Source organism: Cervus canadensis, chromosome 14 (assembly GCF_019320065.1).
Source record: "Cervus canadensis isolate Bull #8, Minnesota chromosome 14, ASM1932006v1, whole genome shotgun sequence".
Lineage (NCBI taxonomy): Eukaryota > Metazoa > Chordata > Mammalia > Artiodactyla > Cervidae > Cervus > Cervus canadensis.
Window position 1 is genome coordinate 19,140,942 of NC_057399.1, and position 22,576 is coordinate 19,163,517.

General features: G+C 39.1%; 1 protein-coding gene across 1 annotated transcript in view; it reads left to right on the forward strand.

The window, feature by feature from the left end:
- Positions 1–22,576, forward strand: part of GNAQ (G protein subunit alpha q) — a 303,060-nt gene that overhangs the window by 207,909 nt on the left and 72,575 nt on the right. Inside the window, exons 4-5 of the mRNA XM_043486867.1 lie at positions 14,670–14,798; positions 17,121–17,250. Coding sequence (XP_043342802.1) covers positions 14,670–14,798; positions 17,121–17,250 — 259 coding nt within the window. The remainder of the gene's footprint in view (positions 1–14,669; positions 14,799–17,120; positions 17,251–22,576) is intronic.

Sequence of the window (22,576 nt, forward strand, 5' to 3'; positions counted from 1 at the left end):
TTCTAAATCCCTTTCTTTTTACTTTAGCGTAAAGCCTGTTTCTCCCCCTCCTCACCTGTTAGAGTCTCTACCTGTCACCTAAATCTCTTCTCCCTACAGAGAAGTCCTGTGACTAGGGCATCAGAGCGCCAGTGTCCGATAATGATGTGCTTACCGAGTTAGGGCTTCCCGTTAGCAAACGATTTGCCTCCTGCTCCTGGAATAAGCTCTCTGAGAGATTCCTATTTGCCCTGAGGACACCTGGGTCAGCTGCTGCAAGCTGTATTCCTGAGACAAAGCTCCACCACTTGTCTGGTGACATTACTTCAGCTCAGATTTGTGGATTCCTAGACAGGTACCCATCAGTTGCTTTAAGGCTAAGAGTTATCCGCAACAGTTACTCCAGGCCCATGTTAGCACTGTGATGCTGGGAAAAGCCACCATCTTAGACTTCGGCCACATGGGCTGCATCTGCCATGAAAACACGCTCACTCTGTAGGCACATCCCTCATGTTAGAGCTCAAGACGCGGGGGCAACTGGGACAGGCTGATATCAACCCCTGCAAATGATGACTGTTTAAACAGTTCTAGTTTCCCTTGGTGGGGATAGGGAGAACTCTATTTTCTAAACATATACATGTGGACATATGTGTGTATGCACATACACCTATTGCATTTTGCATGTATTTATACAAAAGTAATTAAGTTATAACAACATGTCCCTATATACACTTGAGTGTGCCTCTTTAAAAAAAAAAAAGGACATTTTCTTACATAAGTAATACCATATTGTACCTAAAAACTAATCATCAGTCCTTTTTATCATTCTATATCCAGTTCATTTTCATATTTCCCAACTTCTTCCAAAATGTTCTTTAGAGCCAGTTGGTTTTAGGACAACGTGCTGCGTTTGGTTTTTATGTCCCTTAAGTCTCTTAATCTATTAGAAGCCTGTTTCACATTTCACTGGCATGTCAAAAAGACTGGCCTGGATTGGATCTGACTGCTGTATCATTGCATGATTTAACTTTCTCCTCTGCCTCTTGGATTTTCTGCAAACTGAAAGTCACATTTAAAGGCTTGGTTAGATTCCAGTTAAACACTGTCAGTAGAACACACAAGATTTTGTGCACTGGTTTACACGTCATTGGTAAGTTACGGTTCACCAGTGAGTAGAACACACTCTAAGTGATCTTGTGCACTGGTTTACCCATCATTGGTAAGTTACGGTTCACCAGTGAGTAGAACATACTCTAAGTGATCTTGTGCACTGGTTTACCCATCATTGGTAAGTTACGGTTCACCAGTGAGTAGAACACACTCTAAGTGATCTTGTGCACTGGTTTACCCATCATTGGTAAGTTACGGTTCACCAGTGAGTAGAACACACTCTAAGTGGTCTCGTGCACTGGTTTACCCATCATTGGTAAGTTACGGTTCACCAGTGAGTAGAACACACTCTAAGTGATCTTGTGCACTGGTTTACCCATCATTGGTAAGTTACGGTTCACCAGTGAGTAGAACACACTCTAAGTGATCTTGTGCACTGGTTTACCCATCATTGGTAAGTTAAGGTTCACCACAGTGTTTGGGCACTGACAGCCTCCATGATGGGTTTTTTCCTTCTGCCCCAAAAACAATCTGTGTGGGGTGACTTTGTCATTGTGTAGTCTCCAGTTCCCCATCAACTCTTCACCTGATGTTTTAATTCCAATCATTAAGTCTTGTCTGGTATAAGAATTCCAACTTTTATCAGTTGGTCTGAGTTGGCATTCTTCTGTGAAGTACAAGGTTTTCATCTCTTGATGCTATTATCCTGAAATACATTTTCTGCCAAAAAGTATATGTTTCAATCTTTTTGTTACAGTAATTTGTTACATAGACTAAATAGATGGTGACTGTATAATTTATCATCAAAACCAGGACATTTTGGAAGGAAAGGGTTACTATTAATCACTATAGTGAAATAGGTGTAAACTGGAAATCTCCTAGTCAAGCAGGAACATTTGATCATCTTAGCTAAATGAAACCTAGGTTTCATTTTTCTCTTTGTTTTCTCTAGAAGACTCTTGTTTACTTTCAGGGATTAGAACCAATCAGTTCCTGCCAATTATGGAAATTGTGTGTGTAAACCTGAGTTAGCTGGCCCCATGTTTCTGTTATCTTCATAGGATATTTTGGCACTTTTTGTATTATAGCTCAGTGCCCAAGATGCCTAGCTGGCCTGCCTTTCATTCCATTGTGCCAGGAGACCAAGTTATTGGAGTCATTTTATTCTTCCTGATCTTAGTCCTGGGCACACTCCTTTTCTTAGCCAGGAAAACCCTCCCAGCACACAGATAAGACCGATGGCCCTTTGGATTCACCCATCCACTTGTGTATTCCACATGTCATTCCAGTGTGCTCCAGGGAAGGTCCCTTGAAGTTCGGGAATAGCGCTGATGAGGCTGTAGGTCACCTGTCTTGAGCTTCACTCATTCCCAATACTGAACTCATTTTCACAGAGTGACTCAACACAATTCCTTTCTCTGAATTTGAGATAGTTGTTACCCTTTTCCTTTCTGACTTTTGTGTACTTTCCACTGATATATCTTTAGTATTTTATCCTGCATCTTTGCTTCATGTGGGGCTTTTATGTTGCTCTATCTTTATGATAAAAGTTTTAAAACTTTGTTGATATTCTGTATCTAATTTCTTAGACAGTATCACCACCTTACAGAATTTAAGACCAGCCTCCCTGAGTGCTGACTGTCTCTCTTGTGGCTTTTCAGTTTAGACTTGGGGAACATGTAGATATTAATATCTGATCTCTAACAGTGTGAGAATCGGTGCCTGCCATGCACATCTGCTTAAAGTTTGCAGCTTAACAGCAGTTTTCTCCAGAAACCTGCTGGTTGTGAGAGTCAGTGCAGGCCACTTGCCAGGAATACTGAGAACAGAGCCCAAGTATGCCTCTGTTCTTCTTATCTCTCTGAACTCCTATTTATCCTTCAAGACCCAATTCAAGAGTCACACCCTCTGAAAGTCTTGCCCAATACCAGAGGTTATGTGTCACTATGCCATGTGTCTTTTTTTTTGAATGGCTGTGCTGGTTCTTCGTTGCTTCATGGACTTTTCTTTAGTTGCGGCAAGCAGGGACTTCCCTCTAGTTGGGGTGCATGGGCTTCTCATTGCGGTGGTTTCTCTTGTTGCCAAGCATGGGCTCTCGGGCACATAGGCTTCGGAAGTTGCAGTTCCCAGGCTCTGGAGCTCAGGCTCAATAGCTGTGACACACGGACTTAGTTGCTTTGTGGCATGTGGGGTCCTCCCGGACCAGGGATTGAGCCCATGCTCCTCTGTTGGCAGGCAGATTCTTTGCCACTGAGCCATCTGAGAAGCCCTGCCCTGTATCTTAACACTTGTACAAATCTCTTTTGTATCTGTTATCATATTTATTGAAGTGTTACTCCCCTCTGCCCATAGTGCTTAACATTAGGTGCTCACGTTTGACCTTTGCAAATGATTATTCCATGGAATAACACTTAGATAATTTCCACAGTTTCAGTGACCATGATGTAGGCACTATCTGTCTTTGGCTGCAATAAATGAACTATGATGTGCCAGAGCTACAGGCATTTAAGTCTCTTTTTTTCCTGCCGTTTTTGAAGGTCTGGCATCCTTGAAAAGCTATTACCAAAAGAGCTTGAAGACTTTTTTTTTTTTGCTGACCACTTCCTATGTGTTAGATTCTGTGTAGTAGTTTACATGCAAAGCTGTAGATATTTCTTATTATCTCCATGAAACAGAGGAGAAAATAGGGTGTCAGAGGAGATGAGTAACTTGTTTAAGGTCACACAATTAGTAAGTGATAGAAGTAAGAACTAAAGTCAGATTTGCTGCCTCCAGAGCCCAAGTTTTTAATCACTTAAACCTACCCTCACAGAGGAGGATAGATGGATGGATGGATGGATAGATAGTTGAATGACTTAATAAGGGATTGATTGATTGATAATTGACAGGTATGTCGATGATAGACTAATAGATAAATTTTTTGTTTGCTTAGTCCCTGAGTCATGTCCAACTCTTTTGTGACCCCATGAACTGTAGCCCACCAGGCTTCTCTGTCCATGGGATTTCCCAGGAAAGAATACTAGAGTGGATTGACATTTCCTTCTCCAGGGAACCCACCCAGGGATCAAACCCATGTCTCCTGTATTGGCAGGCAGACTCTTTACCACTGAGGCAGCAGGGACGCCAGTAGATAAATACCTGTGAGTTTAAAATCACTTACCATGAAAGATGCAAATTATCTATTAATCTTCATAATGTTATTGCAGTGCCAGGTGGTAAGGAACCTGCCTGTCAATGCAGGAGATGCCAGAGATGTGGGTTTAGTCCCTGGATCAAGAAGATCCCCTAGAGTAGGAAATGGTAACCCACTCCAACATTCTTGCCTGGAAAATTCCATGGACAGGGGAACCTGGCAGTCTACAGTCCATGCGGTTGCAAAGAGTCAGGGATGACTGAGTGTGAGCACGATAGTGTTGACTGTATGTAGTTCTGTATGTGTAAGATCAGTGGGAAAATTAAGTAGAATTTACTGGGAAATATACCCACAAGGGTTTTGATTATCATCCATTTTTAGATTTTCATTTAACTGTGCCACCTGGGAAGCTCTAACTATGTTTAACAATATATCAGTTGTTCAAACAACATGGAAGATGTTGTAAGTCAGAGATAATTGAGAAATACTGTTTTCTTTATTTTAGTCTAGAGTCTTAACCTTTTTTCCCCATATTCCATCCAATCACTTTTTGGAGTCAAACTAGAACCATAAAAACACTAAAATAAGTTGAGCTTTCCTTTTTCTACTTTGATTAGCCAACTTGCTGATCATAATAAAACAGTCAGATGGCTCAAAGGACAGGCAATACTGGCAGAAGCAAAGAGATGGGAAATTCTAGATGAGCAGTTTAGGAAAAATTTTCTGTTGGCTTTCATTTGGCATATTCTTCCAGTTCTATTTAATGAAAGACTAAAAAAGCATTCTAAGATGCAGGAGAGTTTTGTAGATTCCCTTATTACTTTTTTTGTTATTGATTTTTTTTAAAAAAGTCTGAGGACTCTGAATATCTTTAGATAAAGAGTACAATAAACAGATGGCTGTAGGTTTACTTTTTTTTCCCCCCTTTTTTTGCTATGGTTCACCACCTGCCTTAATATAGTGAGACATCAGGTCAAGTGAGTTCACTGCCTACAGTACCAAAAGCTCCCTGACATTAGCTAGAGAGCACAAATCTCAATCAACCTGTCATGTAACGCGAAGTGTTCACACTGCAGGCATTTGGCGAAAGACTGCTCTGTCCATGTTTACTGTAAAGTGAAAGTCGCTCAGTCGTGTCTGACTCTTTATGACCGCATGGACTATGTGTTCACCATAAGGGACCAAGTAATCCCTAACCTTGCTTTCCTGAAGGGCCCTCCAAGGTTGTCAGTAAATCAGAAACCTTTCTGAAATTTCCGCATGTTCCACAACCCATAAATCCAAAGTACGTGATAATTGACTTTTGAGCATAAGTCAGATTTGGAGTTTATTTCTAACTTCATGTTTAAATCTTTATTTTAAAAATGCACAAGGAATTTGAATGTTGAATTTTAAGTGCAAAATGAGTTTTTGGAGGTCGATTAGCATATCTATCTGATTTCAGGCTGAATCCTTGAAGAAGTACCTTGTTAATTGACTCATGTGCCAAACACTTGAACCCAAGAGTGTGTAGGCTCTGACTCTCACAGCCATTATAACTTTACTCTTTATCTGATGATTAAAAAGAAGTATAAGCCTACTGCAGGCTTTTAGAGGCAGATGAGACATCATATGGTGAAACCATTGAGTCAAAGTCTAGCATTTAGTGGAATTACATCTGCCTCTCCTCTCCTGTGGGACTTTGGTTCTGTAAGTTGCATTTGCCTCAGATAGTGCGATGTGCTCTGTAACCTCTAAACTCCCTTGTAAATTGTGAAATCCTTTGATTCTGTAACCGTAGATTGCCTTTATCTGAGAAACCATCATCCTCTGCAGTCAAGAGAAAACCTGGCACTCCTCCCCAAATTTACCTGGAAAGGCATAGGCAGAGAGATTATTCTCTACATAGTTAAATTACTCAAAATGCTATTTTGATCTCAGAAGAGGATAATTGATCTTGACTATGTTTGCCTTTTTTTTTCAAAGAGTGACAGTAATAACATGGAATGGACCTTTTTTCATCTGAGTGACATATTTACTTCTGTTTTTGTTTTCTTTTGTCTAATGAGCTGTATCTCCTAATAACCTTTCACAAGAATGAAACAAAATACACCCTGTAATTTGGGCTCTCAGTTGGCTCAATGATAATCCACCCGCCAATGCAGGAGATGTAGGAGACTCTGGTTTGATCCCTGGGTTGGGAAGATCCCCTGGAGGAGGAAATGGTAACCCACTCCAGTATTCTTGCCTGGAGAATCTCATGGACAGAGGAGCCTGACGGGCTACAGTCCATGGAATCTCCAAGAGTTGGACACAAGTGAGCATGCACACATCCTGTAGTTTGTCTTCCACAGTGAAGAATCCATCAGATTCTAAGACTTGGTCTCTAGTATTGCTTTTCCAAATGCCTGGAGCTGCTAGAGATGGTAAGACTTAGATAAGACTAACTTCTTTCTAACCTTTATTACAGAGATGTGATAGGGGAAGGGCTTACCTCAATACCTGCTGATCATTCCTTGACTCTGCTTGAAGAGTAGACGGGACCGGAGACACGCCTCACTCTATCACTTTGCTGCTTGCTCATGTTTTGGCAGAGCGTTTGCATGTTCAGTTGCTTGACCTCTTCTTTACAGTCCTTACCACAGTCCACTCAGGACGACGTGATACCCAGATGAAAACAGGGGCGCTGTTACTACAGAACAGGTTTGGAAAACCTGTAGGCCAAACTCAGCCTGCTGCCTGTCTTTTATCAATGAAGTTTTATTAGGACATAGCCAAGCACATTTGTTTATGTATTGTCCAAAGCTCGTTTTGTGCCCAGTGGCAGAGTTTGAATCGTTGCAACAGAAACTGAATGATACACAGAGCCTAAAATACTTACTGACTGATTTCAGCCCCCATCCCGACCCCATAAAAGAAAAGAGAAAAGCTGCAACTTCTTCCTCCGTGGAAGGAGACTGAAGATTAAAAGGCAGCTAGTATTCTTCTTCCGCTTCTGCCATTTAGGGAGACCCTACCTTATGCCTGGGATGCTCAAAATCAACCTGGAAATTTGTTTTCGAGGACGGAGAAAGGATGGCCCACTGTTCCCCAGCAGTACTCCATCAGTAAACTTCAGATAGGAAGTGAGCTTCAGAGAGCTCTAGATTGTGTTCCCTGGCAGTACCTCTAAATGCCGTGCAAAGGATGTCCAGTACTAACGCTGGAATAAAGGACCAGAAACGTTGACTGAGTAGATTTGGCTCTGAGAACAAGGATTGTGTCTCCTGTGTCTTGGCTTTGGCCCCATGTGGTGCCCGCTACAGCTGGTTTAGGTGGGCTTGATGGAATTTAACAGTCAGTGTAACCAAAGGTAGGACTGACCCGCTTCTGAAAGGGGCCTAACATAACACGTGCCTACTAGGAGGTGACCCCACCTCCAGTCTGAGATGAGCCCAGGACCTTTGCTTTCTCCAGCCAGCCCGTTCCTTTATTTTTCGACTCCTCACCTGCCAAGCCCTCTTTAAACTCTGATGGGCTTACCCTGATGTTCTTCTTCATGAGCACAAGCGCTTCTTGATTTGAAGAATTTTGATCTATGATTAGTTTAACTAGCTTAATATGACCAGCTCCTCAAACCCAGACATCCTTGCTAAAATGAAAGTTTTGATTCTATAAAACCAGTGTCCAAGTTAAGGAGACATGACCGTGAGAGACCTACTTGAGTCAGCAACCTTTTGCTCGTGGCCGTCTCTTGTCTACCATCACTGGAAGCTCTTTTACGAGCCACATCTTACCTGCACTGTAAGTTGGCTGTTAGCTGGCATATTTATCTCCATTGCTAGAACACAAGCTCCTTGAGGACAGGATTCACATCTTTTTTTTTCTCCGTGGCTCCCACCCAGGGCCATGCACAGCGCCTAGCCTTCAATATAGGCTTCCAGGGAAAGTTGTTGAATAATAAAAGAGTAAGTAATTTATGTGTCTGCTGATTTCTTCCCATCTCTCTTCTCTTCCCCCTTTAGTGTGTTCTAGTCCCCTTAGGTCTGCACCATGTAACTCATCCTCCACTTTCTATGCAATTCTCCAGTGACCAGTTCATAATCATTTCTCCCTTCTTAATGCATTCATAGTTAGCACCTCACAATTTGGCACCTAATTATTTCTTAATTGATTCATCTGTGCTATCTTTTCTTCCCAGGTAACCTGATGTCCCTACAGGCAAAGAATATGTGTGTGTATATATATATGTATTTTTTACCAGCTCCCTGTGCCAGCCCCCCTCCCTCTCCAACACACACAGTGATTTGAATTTGACATACAAAAGATTTTCAGTAAATATGTGTAAGTTAACTGAAAAATGAATTAAGCACTGTCATTACAGTTCAAGAGAGGCAGACTAGAATAAAAAGTAGCCTTCTGATGCTTGATACATCTTAGAAGTATAAAAATTGTGTCAAAATTAGTCAGCAGCTTTGAAAATTGTCATATAAAAGATGAATAAATTAACAAAGCCAAACAGGCAAACTGAAAAGGCCTCTCTTCCTCCCTCCTGTTCTCTTTCTGTGTCTCTGTCTCTTTCACTCTCTCTTCTATTTTTGTTGTTTTATAGTTGATTTGGGACTCCGTGGTAAAGCATCCGCCTGCAGTGCAGATGATGCAAGTTCAGTCCCCGGGTCAGGAAGATCCCCTGGAGAAGGAAATGGCAACCCACTCCAGTAGTCTTGCCTGGGAAGTCCCATGGACAGAGGAGCCTGGTGGGCCACAGTCCGTGGGGTCCCCAGAGTCGGACCCGACTTAGTGACTAAACCAGCACTACACCACACAGGTGATTTGCAGTGTTAGCCTCAGTGCACAGCAATTGATTCAGTTATATGTGTACATATTCAGTTATACATATACACATATTCATTATTTTTCAGATTCTTTTCTCACGTAACTTTTCACAGAACCTGAAGTAGAGTCCCCTGTGCTATAGAGTAGGTCCTTGTTGGTCATCTATTTTATATATAGTTGTGTGTGTATATCATTCCAAGCTCCTGATTTATCCCTTCCCCCACCAATGTTGTTTGTTTGTTTTGCTCTATTAATTACAAGGTCAATTTGTTTGAGCACCAGACTTAGTTAGGAATCTTTTGCTCTGACCTAGGCCTGGTCCTAGAGCCTGCCTGAATCACATATAGCTGCCAGCTCCTTCCCCCACTTGACACTAGTAGTCTCTTTATGGTTGACATTGAGATCAGCTATCCATATATAACATACTGAAACTGTTTATAAATGCAGTGATATAGTGTCTTTTTATGAGTTATTTAATTGACTTTCAAAAAATCTGATTTTCTGAGTTGGTTTAGTTTTTTTGCAAAGGAAGATTGAAATACATGGTCTTTCCTATTTTATCCCACAGAATATTTTCCCTTGAGTAGCTTTCATAAACTGTGAGGTTGCAGCCCCCTGCTACCCCTAGGAGATCTTATTTTAAATCTGGAATTTTGTATTTAAAACAAATAATTTCTTATGAGCAAATTTTCTGCTGTACCTCCTTGAACTCTGATCATGGTGTGCAGATGTTAAAGAGGAAAAAGGAAAGTTGAGCTCTTGAGAAGATGAAAGTGTTTGTGTCATGAGTAATCAGAAATCCCGTGCCACTAAGCCACCTAACCAGATCACTAGCCAGGCTCTTCCGAACAGCAGGATCTACCGAAGGAGAAGGGGGCACATAGGTGGGTCTTGGCACCAAAACCTGTGCTTGACTGTCCCCTCAGGATGGCAGTTGTGCAGAACAGTTACTTTCTTTTTTTTTTTTTTAAAGTTCACTTTGAACGTCTCTTTTACTTTTTTCCTTTGAATCCTGTGGTCACATAGCAACTGTACAGTGACTGTGTGTTTCTAGTGTCTTAGCTTCCAGTGCTTTTGCCAGTGTCAAAGAAGATCTCAGGCATGATCCAGCTTTCAGGTACCCTAAAACTGTTGCTCTTACAATGAGGTCTTAGTTTTTTTTTTCTTTTTTTTTAATGAAGTCGACCTAGTTTTTCTAACCTTCTTTTCAATAATTAAAAATGTAAAATTCTGCCCAGAGTCATTTTCTGTGCCAGGGCTTCGCCTTAATATCTGACTTGAACTGCAGATCTGTTATTAACACAGCCTGTGTAGGAGGCTCTTACACAGGAGTTAAAGAACCCCGATACATGGCCCATAGTGTTGTTACATTAAGTGCTCCAAGGTGCCGTATTCAGTTATCTTACTATGTTTGGTTGGCTGCAGACCCAATGTCAGAGATTTCTTTTTCCACTTACCACCCACGGGTTCTTTCCCCCTTTTGGTATAATTGATAAGGCTTGTATGCCTAATACTTGTGTTAATTTTTTTTAACCGCAGCTGTAATATGATACAGTTTACTTGCTGAGTCATCTCAAAATTTTATTCATGTTTCTTTCACTTAAAAAAAAAACCACTTGAATTTCTAATTTCTATGCTATTCTTGGCTTAGATTTCAATTATCCTTCCAGTCATAGGTAGTAGAGTAGGGTTTTTTCTTTTTACTTTAAAAAAAGTTCTCATTACGTGTCAAATTGGAGCATAAATTAAATTTGAAGGTCAACTCAAAACAGTATTCTTGCCTAGAGAATCCCATGGACAGAGGGCCCTCACAGGTTGTAGTCAATGGGGTCTCAAAGAGTTGGACACAACTGGGCGACAAACACTTTCAAAACTGTTACCGACAAACTTGTCAAAAACTAAGGAATCTCTTTTAAAAATATTCAGAAGAGAGATGCCATATTTAATTTGATTGGAGCATATTATTTTCGTGACATTCAAGTTTATCCCATATATTTTTAATCATTTAAAGTAATGGATTATATCCCATTTATGAATTTATTATTGTTCTGTAATCAGAGATGGGATCCTGAAGTTAAGTGTAAAAGGAATTTAGCAATTACAAACTGTAATTATAAACAAATGGGCATCATTTCCTTAAGTCTTTCATATAAATCAGTCATGCAAGAGAAGGATGTCTCGTGGATAATCACCAAGGATTAGAGACAGATCAAACAGTTTCCCAGAAAATTACTGTCTCCAAAATACGCATTCTTTCCTTCCCTGATAAACTCCCCTATTCCTCCTCTTCATATAACCCTGTTCTTCCCACAAGTTAGTAAACTCCTTTCAGCAGGGATCACATCCTGGGGATCTTCATTTCCTCAGCTCCCATCAAGATGGTTGTTGAATTTCAGGATGACCCTGCATTTTTTCATGGTAGGAAAAGAACCATGGAAATTTTACTAAGACGAGCCTCTGTTGTCTTGCTTTTCACTGAAAACCATCAGAATCCTGTTTCTTCCATTAAAGATACTGTGTCACAATCATCTGTTAATAAGGGACCACTCCCTCTGTTTGCCCGGGATTAGAGTGAATTCCAGGGCCTGAAAGCTTGATACTGATAGGCATAAAACGGATGTACCAATTATATCATTCAGTGGCCAGGCCCTGAAAGAATATCAGGAAGCACAATAACTAAATGAGGTTAAATGGATGCTGCCTTTCCTTTCTGTGTTGTCTTTACATTCATCAGAGGCATGTTAATTCAGAATTTGGTTCTTGCACAGTGCAGGCCAGTAATAACCCAGAGAGGTAGCTACATGAAGATGGGTACCTATCACCCCCATCCTCTTTCGTTTTCTCCCAGAAGGTGTAACCTACCTTTCTAACCACTACAGTGTTTTCTAGGAAGTAGTTTTAATTTGGGTCACATCTTGAGCAACTGCTATGTTCCAGTCCCTTGGTGGAGTGTTGGTGACTAGCCACAGACGAAGGGGGTCATGATCCCTGACCCCATGGAGTGCGAGAACCCTAAATGGGCAAACGTTGGTGGGGAAAATATTAAGTTTTTTTTTTTAAAGCAGTTATGAAGTTTTCAATTATTAAGTGTCTTAAAGCAGTGACGAGTGATTAAATCCCCATGAATGGATTGGAGTAAAATGAGTTTAATCGACTAAACTTTCCATTTTCAATCAATCCTAAATAAGTGTTCACTCCGAGACAGTTAAATAAGTCCCATGTGAATCATGGAGTTTTCTCTCTCTGACATCAGGAAAGAGCTACTACCAGTCACTTGTTACATATACATTGCCTTGGAAATGTACCTTGTACCTGTCACCATAGCAACACCCCAAGGATGACCTCAGCAGCCACTCAAAATCATTCCTACAAAACAAATTATAGCTATAATTAACTCTCTGAATTTACTCTGCAATGTAAGTTTGTCCAGACCTCGGTGTTTCTCTGTTAAAGGTTAAATGAATGGAATAGTCCAGCATGAACCCATCCCTCCCATATTCCATCAAAATCCCCCCCCCCCCCCAAACAGGAGATGCTTCAGTGGAAAGTGCAATTCAGTTAAGAGATTATTCCATTGTTACCTCTTCTCAGAATGAGACAAGGGTCAACAAATGAGCATGGGCTCGTCTTAGCGTGCTAGAATTCCATTTCTAAGGGAATAGAGTGGCTTTTTTCCCTAAGCAAATGTGAAATGCACAAGGTGCTGTGAGTCCCTCCCAAGTCCTGAAGCCCAGGATGAGGGGGCCACATAGGATTGAGGCTTATGCAGGTAGAAGCTGTCCACATTGGCTGGTTCCTATCAGTCAGTGAGAGCTAATAGCCGGCTAGAGAATCATTGATGTGTTTGAGGTAAGGCCAGTAGAATACTCATTAGTTGTTTTGTATTAAAAATTTCCAGACTAATACGGTTTTGTCTTAAAGAATTGATACAGCTGCAAAAAGGTGGTAATTTATTTCTTTGTTAAAGCCAGACCCAGATCTACTGTTTTATGATCCCATGAATCTTAGAGACTTAATGTGGTATTTTTTTCACTACTCAGTTTCAAATTTAACCATGTCATTGATATGGAAACACCACTAGTAAGAAGGATATTTGAATAGTGTTAAAACTAACTCTCAGCATAGGAAATCATCCATCCATTCAGCAAATAATCATTAAGTATTATTTGCCAGGCACTCGTTTAGGTAATAAGGAATAACAGAGGGTGAGACAAAGTCTTTTTCCTGAATAGGTCATGTCAACTGAATGTTCATGCTTTTGCTAAGTTATGCCTCACACCAGACAGTCCCTGTTCTGTATCTCAGAGCTCACTCTGTCTTGTTCGTGGGCATACAGGTATTGAGGATGTAGTCTCTTTCATGTCTATAATGGTTCTACCTTCTCTTTAAATCTTTTTCACATGTTAGTTACTTTCTGTATATCCTTTGTAGTTGCATGTTTTGAAATGTTACCTGTGCTCCATACCTTTCAGGGCCAAAGGGAACATAGGTTCTCTTTGAAATCGTGAGGATACCATGCAGAACTTACCTGTTTCTCATCAGTTATGTGATTTCTCACCAATTATGTGATTCTCACAGTTGCAAATATTTTTGCAATTTTAGAGAATGAAATATAACATTTTTGAAATGACAAAATTCTACTGATAGAGAATATATGTGTGGTTGCCAGAGGTTAGAATTGGGATGGGTAACACAAAGAAGTTTTTCTGATAGCAGAACAATTCTGTATCCTGATTGTGGTGACTGCACAGATCTCTATGTGAAATAAAATGTCATAGTTGTATAGACCCTCCAAAAATGTGTGTGTATGTATATGTGTAAAAATTGATGAAATCTAAATAACGTCTGTAGTTTAGTTAATATTATTGGATCAATGTCAGATTCCTGGTTTTGATAATGTAGTGTGGTCACATAAGGTGTTATCTTTGGGGGAAATTAAATGAAGGGCACAGGAGAATTCTCTGTAATATTTTTGCAGCTGCTTGTGAGTCTAAAATTATTTCACAGTGAAAAGGCTTTTTTTTTTTTTAATGGAGAAGTGTTATATAAGCAGATAAATTTAAAGTTTAGGTGTGATGATTCTATACACTGGGAATATCTGGCCTTAGATATTGATGCCTCAGTAGCTAGAAATCTTGTGGCTTCACATTTATTGTGAATGACTCAAACTTTGGATAGAGTTGAGGACATAGTATGCTGTTGTCTTATAAGGAAATACATTCCAGGAAAGGACTCTGGTGTTCTGTTAAAAAGAAAAAAAAAAAAAATGCATCCTGACCATATGTGTCACTCTGTTGTCTGTTTATTTATACAAATAACATTTGTGTAAATAATTCAAGAGCTATTTACTTTAAACTCCTGCTCAATCACCAGATCTGCTAAACAAGTACAGAGCAGGAGACTGATTTAAATCTTTTCTTCTCCCCCTTTACTTTTGGTCCGGGTTCTATTTGATTGTAAGAGAAGTGAGAAATACCGTGAACCGTGTCGTCATAGAAGAACCTTGCTGTGACTTGTGGAAGGGTGACTGCACCTGTCACTTTCTGGTTTTCTCTTTCTTTTCTCTTAGGATGCATTGTTTCCCTTCCTTCTCCATCAGCAGGCCATGTGCGATGGTGTCACTGACTTTCTCACTGTGTCTTCCCTCCTCCAGCTATCTTAATGACTTGGACCGCGTTGCTGACCCTGCCTACCTGCCTACGCAGCAAGACGTGCTCAGAGTTCGAGTCCCCACCACAGGGATCATCGAATACCCCTTCGACTTACAAAGTGTCATTTTCAGGTAGTAACTGAGTCCATAAAATCCACTTCCCAGCTCTTACACCTGGAGCACGTTGGTGAATATATATTGAAACCATGTATAGACTTTAAAACAATAACACCTTTATACTAGTTACTATCATCAGGTACATAAATGAAGTAATGTGTCCCTGAAAGAGGAAGTAGAAAAAAGACGCATGAACAGGTTTCTTATTTCAGATTAAATCACTAAGAAATCAGTGAAATCAACATAAATTGCTTCAAAGATTTAAAAACACAAGGTTTTGAAAATGCATTGATTAACCTAGCCTAAATTTACATAGGAAAATAGAAGGAAGATTTATTACTTTCTCCTTCACTACTGCTATTCTTTCTGGGTAATACTTCAGCAGAAGTAGTCTAATTTTTTTTAAGATGAGAAAAAATAAGACTGCTTTCATTTAACCTCGTATTACACAATCGCTCAGTTGTACTTCTAGTTAGAATACAAGTCGCATGGTGCATAGAGGAATGAAACCATGTGAGTATGTTTTGGGGTCAGAAAGGTGAGTTACTTGGAAGAACCCATCCCATGTAAGGCAGCTACACAGAATACAGGGTTGTGAAGTGGGAGTTAATGTAACTTCTGATAAGCAGGTTACTCTGATAAGCAGGTCCTCCTTAATTGCCTGCAAAGCACTGTGTGTTTTATTCTAATCAGTCTCAGCACCTGTGGTGGCATCTGGCTGCCTTACTACTCTGTTAGACATATCCATAAAGAGGGTGACACTTTGGAAATAATTTCTGAGCATCATTTTTTTCATCAATAAAATGGTTACGTTAGATGATCACTAAGGTTCCTTATAGCTTCAGCATTCTGGATTAAGTTTTGAGTTCATAGCATTTAGAGATCTTTCATTTGAAACACCACATTTCCATCTGGTTCTAACCTTATTAGAATATTTTCAGAAGACATGTAGCATTTCATGGAGATTTTCATCTCCTCTTTGCTTTATGATTAGTGAAATCTGAAACCATGTCACTATTCCATCTTGGGGAGGTTGTTTCCTTCATTTTGTATACTAACTCTTAAAGGACATTTTTTGGTACTTCAATAAAAGTAATGACAGAATAATAATTTCTTGCTACAGTCAAAAGCATCTTATAGAGCTTAGCATGACAGGATTTCAGGGAATGAGGATTTCATATAAATGAACATATTATTCACTCAACACCAGAGAAGAACTAGCATTTTAATATTTATAAAGACCTAAGAATCTAGTTTTGATGTCTGTAGTTCATAGGTCTCCCTGGATCCATTGTTTTGCTCCTCAGATATCTCTTTCATGAAAACTTTTCAAAATAATCACTGGAACATCCTTGATTTCTTAATTTAGGTTTGACGCTGAGAGCCAGGAAGACACCAAGAACAACTGCAGTTCTCAACAAACACTTTCAGAACCCTACTCTCAAACTTTTTGTACCTAAAACTCTCATTTTCTGAAAAGATTTATCTTGTAAACATTGTGCACATTTTAGTCAATAGTTTGAAGAAACTTAGATTCAATATTAAGTTCTGCTAGATATTTTCATGTGTACATTAGCATTCAAGTTAATTGATGTCAGTTCCTGAGCAATGAGTTACCACAGAGTTGATGTATAAAAAACAAATTCTTGAAATAACTCATATGGTGGCTTCTTACAGCATCTTAATTTTATACACATGACTTCTTGCAGCATAGCAAGTTGATTTATGTATAAGGCTTATTGCACCATGTTATTGGCATGATTGTACAAATTATTGTCAATATTGGAAGAAAAAAACAGCCTCAAATGCTGGAAGATCAGTAGGGTTGTGTTTGCATTTACAGATTTATACACTCATGTTGAAATGTATGGCATCTTACATCTTTTAAATGCCTTTGCAGTCATCTCTAGCTTTTTTGAGAAATACATGAAGATATTCATTCTCATTTTATAGGAAAAGAAACTGAAGACAGTATTTGCCATTAGAGCGGAACACAAATAAAACTCATTTTGTTTCTGACTCTTCTATGCTTGGTCAAATAAAACACCCTTTTTGCTTGGCTTGGCACAGGATTTCTTTCTTTTTTTTTTTTACAAAGTCATAATTTTCATACATGCCAGGTAATTTTTTAATAACCACAGTGATTTATTATGTGGAATGTCTTGACTTTGATTTTGGGTAACAGAAAATTAGTAGATGGTCAATAAATATTAATTGAATTGACTTTGGTGACCTATTCTCTTCAGAAAGTATATTTCTTAAGTTTATAAGTAAAGCTATATTTATATTGACGCTTTTCTTTATGTGCTATTAATATGAATATTATTAACCTTGCAGAATGGTCGATGTAGGGGGCCAGAGGTCAGAGAGAAGAAAATGGATACACTGCTTTGAAAACGTCACCTCTATCATGTTTCTAGTAGCGCTTAGTGAATATGATCAAGTTCTCGTGGAGTCAGACAATGAGGTGAGTGCTCTGTGAACAGGCAATGGATTATCATTTTAATATCTGATACAAATAACTGAAAGGGCTTGGGATAAACTGACTTCATTGCTTTCTTGACTACTGATTTGAGAATTTTTTAAATAACCCAAAATAACCCTGTTGTACCACTCAGAACAATAAGATGTTTGAGCAGGTCTGTGTGTTCAGGTCTAATTAGACCCTATTTGATACTTTTTACACTAGACAGAGGCTCTGAAAATGAAAATAACCAGGAAATCCCTAGGCTAATCATCACACTGTTTTATAGACTTCTTCCTACAGGATGGAGCTAAGGGTATTGGAGTGAGTCAGCCTGTTTTGTTTTGTTTTCATTTTGTTTGAATCATTGTTTGTGTGAGGGGTGGGTCCCAAAGAATACTCAAAATCTCTCTTGGCAAATGTGAGTGACTTTGCAGCTGGGCTCTAAATCAGTTTGTTCTGGAGCCAAGAAGTGTCCTGGTGATGTGGCCTCCCTGCTCTTACAGAATTTTGGAGGCTATTGCAAAACTTTATCTCTTCTAAGCTCTGAGTGAATGAAAAAGCATCCTTGATATGCCTGTCTGGAGAGCTGATTCAGGGTTGTCATCTCCCTATTGCATGAAATTCTGACAAGTATAAATACGGATTTTTAGGATGATAAAGGCGCCATCATGAGTCAGAGTTGATTGTGGAGAATATTTAAGGGACATAGAGAGCTGTGACTTTGGTCTGGAGTTCGGTGTGTGTATTGGGGAAATGGAGAAGACACCATTGTTTTCCTGCTAGAGGCAGAGTTTGCAGACTGACATGCCAATAGCAGATGTTAAATATCCTCCTAATAGGGTAGAAAATAAAGAGAAGGAAAAAAAAAAGAAAAAGAAGGACATGAGAAATCCCCAAGAGCTGATTAAAATAAGATCTGGCATATTAAAATATACTTCTGATTTTGTACATTTTTGGGGTACACAAGAATTCTGGCTTCTTGGTCCTTTTAAATATTTTATTTTTCTTCAGGTGTTAGTATTTCCATTAAAATACAGATCCAGTCCTCCTTAGCATTTCTTTTGTATATAGAATTGATAAAAAGTTGATGAACAAATATCCCATATGGAGATAAGTTACCTGTTCATACATTTCGCATGTTTCCTGGGTTACAAGTATATGGGCTTTTGAACCAAAGAAATTCTTTTTTTTTTTTTTCATGTATATCTTGTTATTTAAGGGAATTCTTTTTAATAATGAGGTTTATCACCATTTGCCTTCTGTAACAAAATGCCTGAAAAGTATAAGATATATGAGAATAATTATCACACTTTTGAGTTAAGCAACTGCTTAACTCAAATTTATTAAGAATTTTAGATATGCTATCTCAATATGTATTTTTATTTTTATATCTGTTATTCCATAATCTTTGGATATAATATTTTAAAGACATTACATATTTTGGAAGAATATGACAACATTTTTTATTTATTTGAATGTTGAATCAAGACAAAAGATATTTTGAGGGCTCATTCTACTATGTGCTAGATACCAGGCTATCTAAAGAGATACAGAAATGGGGGGAAAAAATTGACACTGGCCTAAAGGACCTCGTAAAAAGAAGGATGCTTTTTGTCAGTACAGAGAATAGGAGAGGAGAAAGGCCTTAGTTATAAAGGTCATCATTTCTCTTCTTTAATTTGCTGTCCAGTGAAATAAAATTTTAAGATGTTTTCAACTACACAGAAGATGTAAGAAGCATGCATAATTTAATTTCTTTTGTCACTATTTACATATAGCTAGAGGAAAACAAATGTTTATCAATACATATTTTATATGATAAATGCATTATATTTATAAAGAAATATATTTTGTGATTTAATGCTAATGAGTTTACCACTTCAAAACTTGCAACTCATCAGCTAATTCTAGCACATAAATCCAGTTAAAGTTTCCACAGAATGAAAGTTTCCACAGTAACTTGCCATTCAATGTATAGGTACATATGTACATCTAAAAATATATCAGTTTCTTGATTCCTGTGGTGATGTCTTATGCTGCAAATTAAAATAATAAATCTGTTACTATTCATTAGGACTCCCTAATCACTTGTGAATACTTTTTAAGTCTACCTTGTAATTTTATGGTGTTCTTTTCTCAAACATCATGTCAAGTCTGATTGGTAGTACTGGAGATGGCCTTAAACATAATAAGAAAAAATAATACTGCTCGTTAATTTCTTCATCCATGTTATCCATAGCCATCACTGTTGGTAATTGGGAAACACTATCAAAAGTATTTTTAAATGTCAGGATGTAGTCCATTATTCTTTTTTATTTTCCAATTAGAATAATATATGAAAATATCATTGCCTCTACTTTCTCAAATCTTTAAGAAAACTCAGAACTATAGAATTCTACTTTGCCCACATTTTTAGGGTTTGGTGAGACAAAGCTGAAATAAACTCCTAAAACATTTTGTTCTTTTGAAATCTGATGTTCATAACTCTAATCCAAAGCAGACTTTGTTGTACTTCCCTTGATATATATTCATGAGAAAAACGTGGGAATGGATACTGACAGCTGCCTTTTTATCTTGGGGAACTGTGGAAAATGCATTGCAGACCACGAGCAAAAGCAGTTAAAGGAAGTATTTTATTTTAGGTTATTGCTTTGGCTTTTAATATTTTAAAGCTTTATGCATTAGTCCTCAGAATTTTTATGTAGATATGTTTTTGTCTGTCTAGATTCTGTCTTCCAAGAGTTTGGGGAATGAATTTCTTTATCTTTTTTCTCCAAAAAAGGAAATATGTGGTCAAACAGTGGGTGAGCATAATCAGGGCTGTAGAGCTGTGTTGATTTACATATTCCTTTTACTGTCTTGGTTTCCCTGTGATAGCATACCAGCATGGAGCCAGCTATTCTGCTCTAATCCTTTCACAGGTACATTATTTCAGTATCCCTGAAAGTCCAGAAAACACAATAAAGCATTTGCATAACATAGTTCAGGTCATCGGTGTATATCCAAACTCCGTCTTGTAATCCTGTTTTTGTGGTTCTCTGTTATGTGAATATCTGAGCACTAATACGTTGTTGTTTCTCAGATACTGACTCAGGGACTGTCTTCTTACAGACTAAGCTTTTTATAGAATCACAAAAACTCAGACTCCTTTTCTCCAGCACTTCTTTTTTGAGTGTATGCTTCTCAGTTCAGTTTAGTCACTCAGTCGTGTCAGATTCTTTGGGACCCCATGGACCACAGCACGCCAGGCCTCCCTGTCCATCACCAACTCACAGAGTTTACCCAAACTCGTGTCCATTGAGTCGGTGATGCCATCCAACCATCTCATCCTCTGTCGTCCCCTTCTCCTGCCCTCAGTCTTTCCCAGCATCAGGGTCTTTTCAAATGAGCCAGCTCTTCGCATCAGGTGGCCAAAGTATTGGAGTTTCAGCTTCAACATCAGTCCTTCCAATGAACACTCAGGACTGATCTCCTTTAGGATGGACTGGTTGGACCTCCTTGCAGTCCAAGGGACTCTCAAGAGTCTTCTCCAACACCACAGTTCAAAGCATCAATTCTTCGGTGCTCAGCTTACTTTAAGTCCAAACTGTCACATCCATACAATGACTACTGGAAAACCCAGAGCCTTGACTAGACGGGCCCTTTGTTGGCAAAATAATATTCTCTGCTTTTTAATATGCTTCTAGGTTGGTCATAACCTTCCTTCCAAGGAGCAAGTGTCCTTTTTAATTTCATGGCTTGCAGTCACCATCTGCAGTGATTTTGGAGCCCCAAAAAATAAAAGTCAGCCACTATTTCCACTGTTTCCCCATCTATTTGCCATGAAGTGATGGGACCGGATGCCATGATCTTAGTTTTCTGAATGTTGAGCTTTAAGCCAACTTCTTCACTCTCCTCTTTCACTTTCATCAAGAGGCTCTTTAGTTCTTCTTCATTTTCTTCCATAAGAGTGGTGTCATCTGCATATCTGAGGTTATTGATATTTCTCCCAGCAATCTTGATTCCAGCTTGTGCTTCATCCAGCCCAGTGTTTCTCATGATGTATTCTGCATATAAGTTAAATAAGCAGGGTGTGTATGCTTCTAAATTACATTAATCCTCTTGAAATGGTCACAACCAATTAGGTTTTAGTTTTATTAAAATATTGAGATAGTTCCCTGTATCCCAGGTCCTCCTTTGCACCAAGACAGATTCCCCAATATTGGTTCCCATAAATGTTTATTCTTCAAATCTGATTCTTAGAGTTGCTCAATTGATTGAAAAAAAAACTGTCAAAGGAGAGCATAGACATTTGTAATACCTTAGCACTTAATGCCTGTTCAAAACTTGTTTAAAGCATTACTCATTTGGATCTCACTGGCTGACCTCCTGTGCGGAGAAGATCAGGTTTGCTGAGAATGGAGAGATTAAGGCCATGGGCAGGATCATTCAGGGTCCCGTTCCCCTGCCCTTCTAGACCAACTTTCTTTCCCCTACTTCACAGCGTTCCAGAAGTTATGGATGAGCTCAGAGAAAAAGCAAGAGGACCTATTAAAGGTAGCCAAGAACACAGAGGTAGAATGAAAATACTGACCCTGCGAAGCGTGAAACCACTCTTTTCCATCTCTAAGCTCTTGTTACACTCATAGTAGATCAGCCAGAGATCCTTCACCAGTTGTTCAGTTTCTGGATTTTAAACTATCTTCAAACAGTCTAAAATGTGCATTTCCTTCAGATATTTCTCCTCTATGGAGTCTTTCAGTTCCGTTCAGTCGCTCAGTCATGTCTGACTCTGCAACCCAATGAACCGCAGCACGCCAGGCCTCCCTGTCCATCACCAACTCCCAGAGTTTACCCAAACTCATGTCCATTGAGTCGGTGATGCCATTCAACCATCTCATCCTCTGTCATCCCCTTCTCCTCCTGCTCTCAATCTTTCCCAGCATCAGGGTCTTTTCAAATGAGTCAGCTCTTCTTCACATCAGAGGGCCTAAGTATGGGAGTCTCGGCCTCAACATCAGTCCCTCCAATGAACACCCAGGACTAATTGATGGACTGGTTGGATCTCCTTGCAGTCCAAGGGACTCTCAAGAGTCTTCTCCAACACCACAGTTCAAAAGCATCAATTCTTCTGTTCTCAGCTTTCTTTTTTTGTAGAATAAAATTTTCTTTATAATTTTTTTCATATTTATATGAAGTCTTTTTTTTTTTTTTATGAAGTCTTTAAATGAAGCCATTTTGAAGTTACCCAACTGCAACCAAAGCCTGAACATTTTCTTTGAAAGTGTGAGGAACATGCTTTGTTCTGCTCTAAAAACTCCAAGTGAAGGTTGGGAGTTTTTCTCAG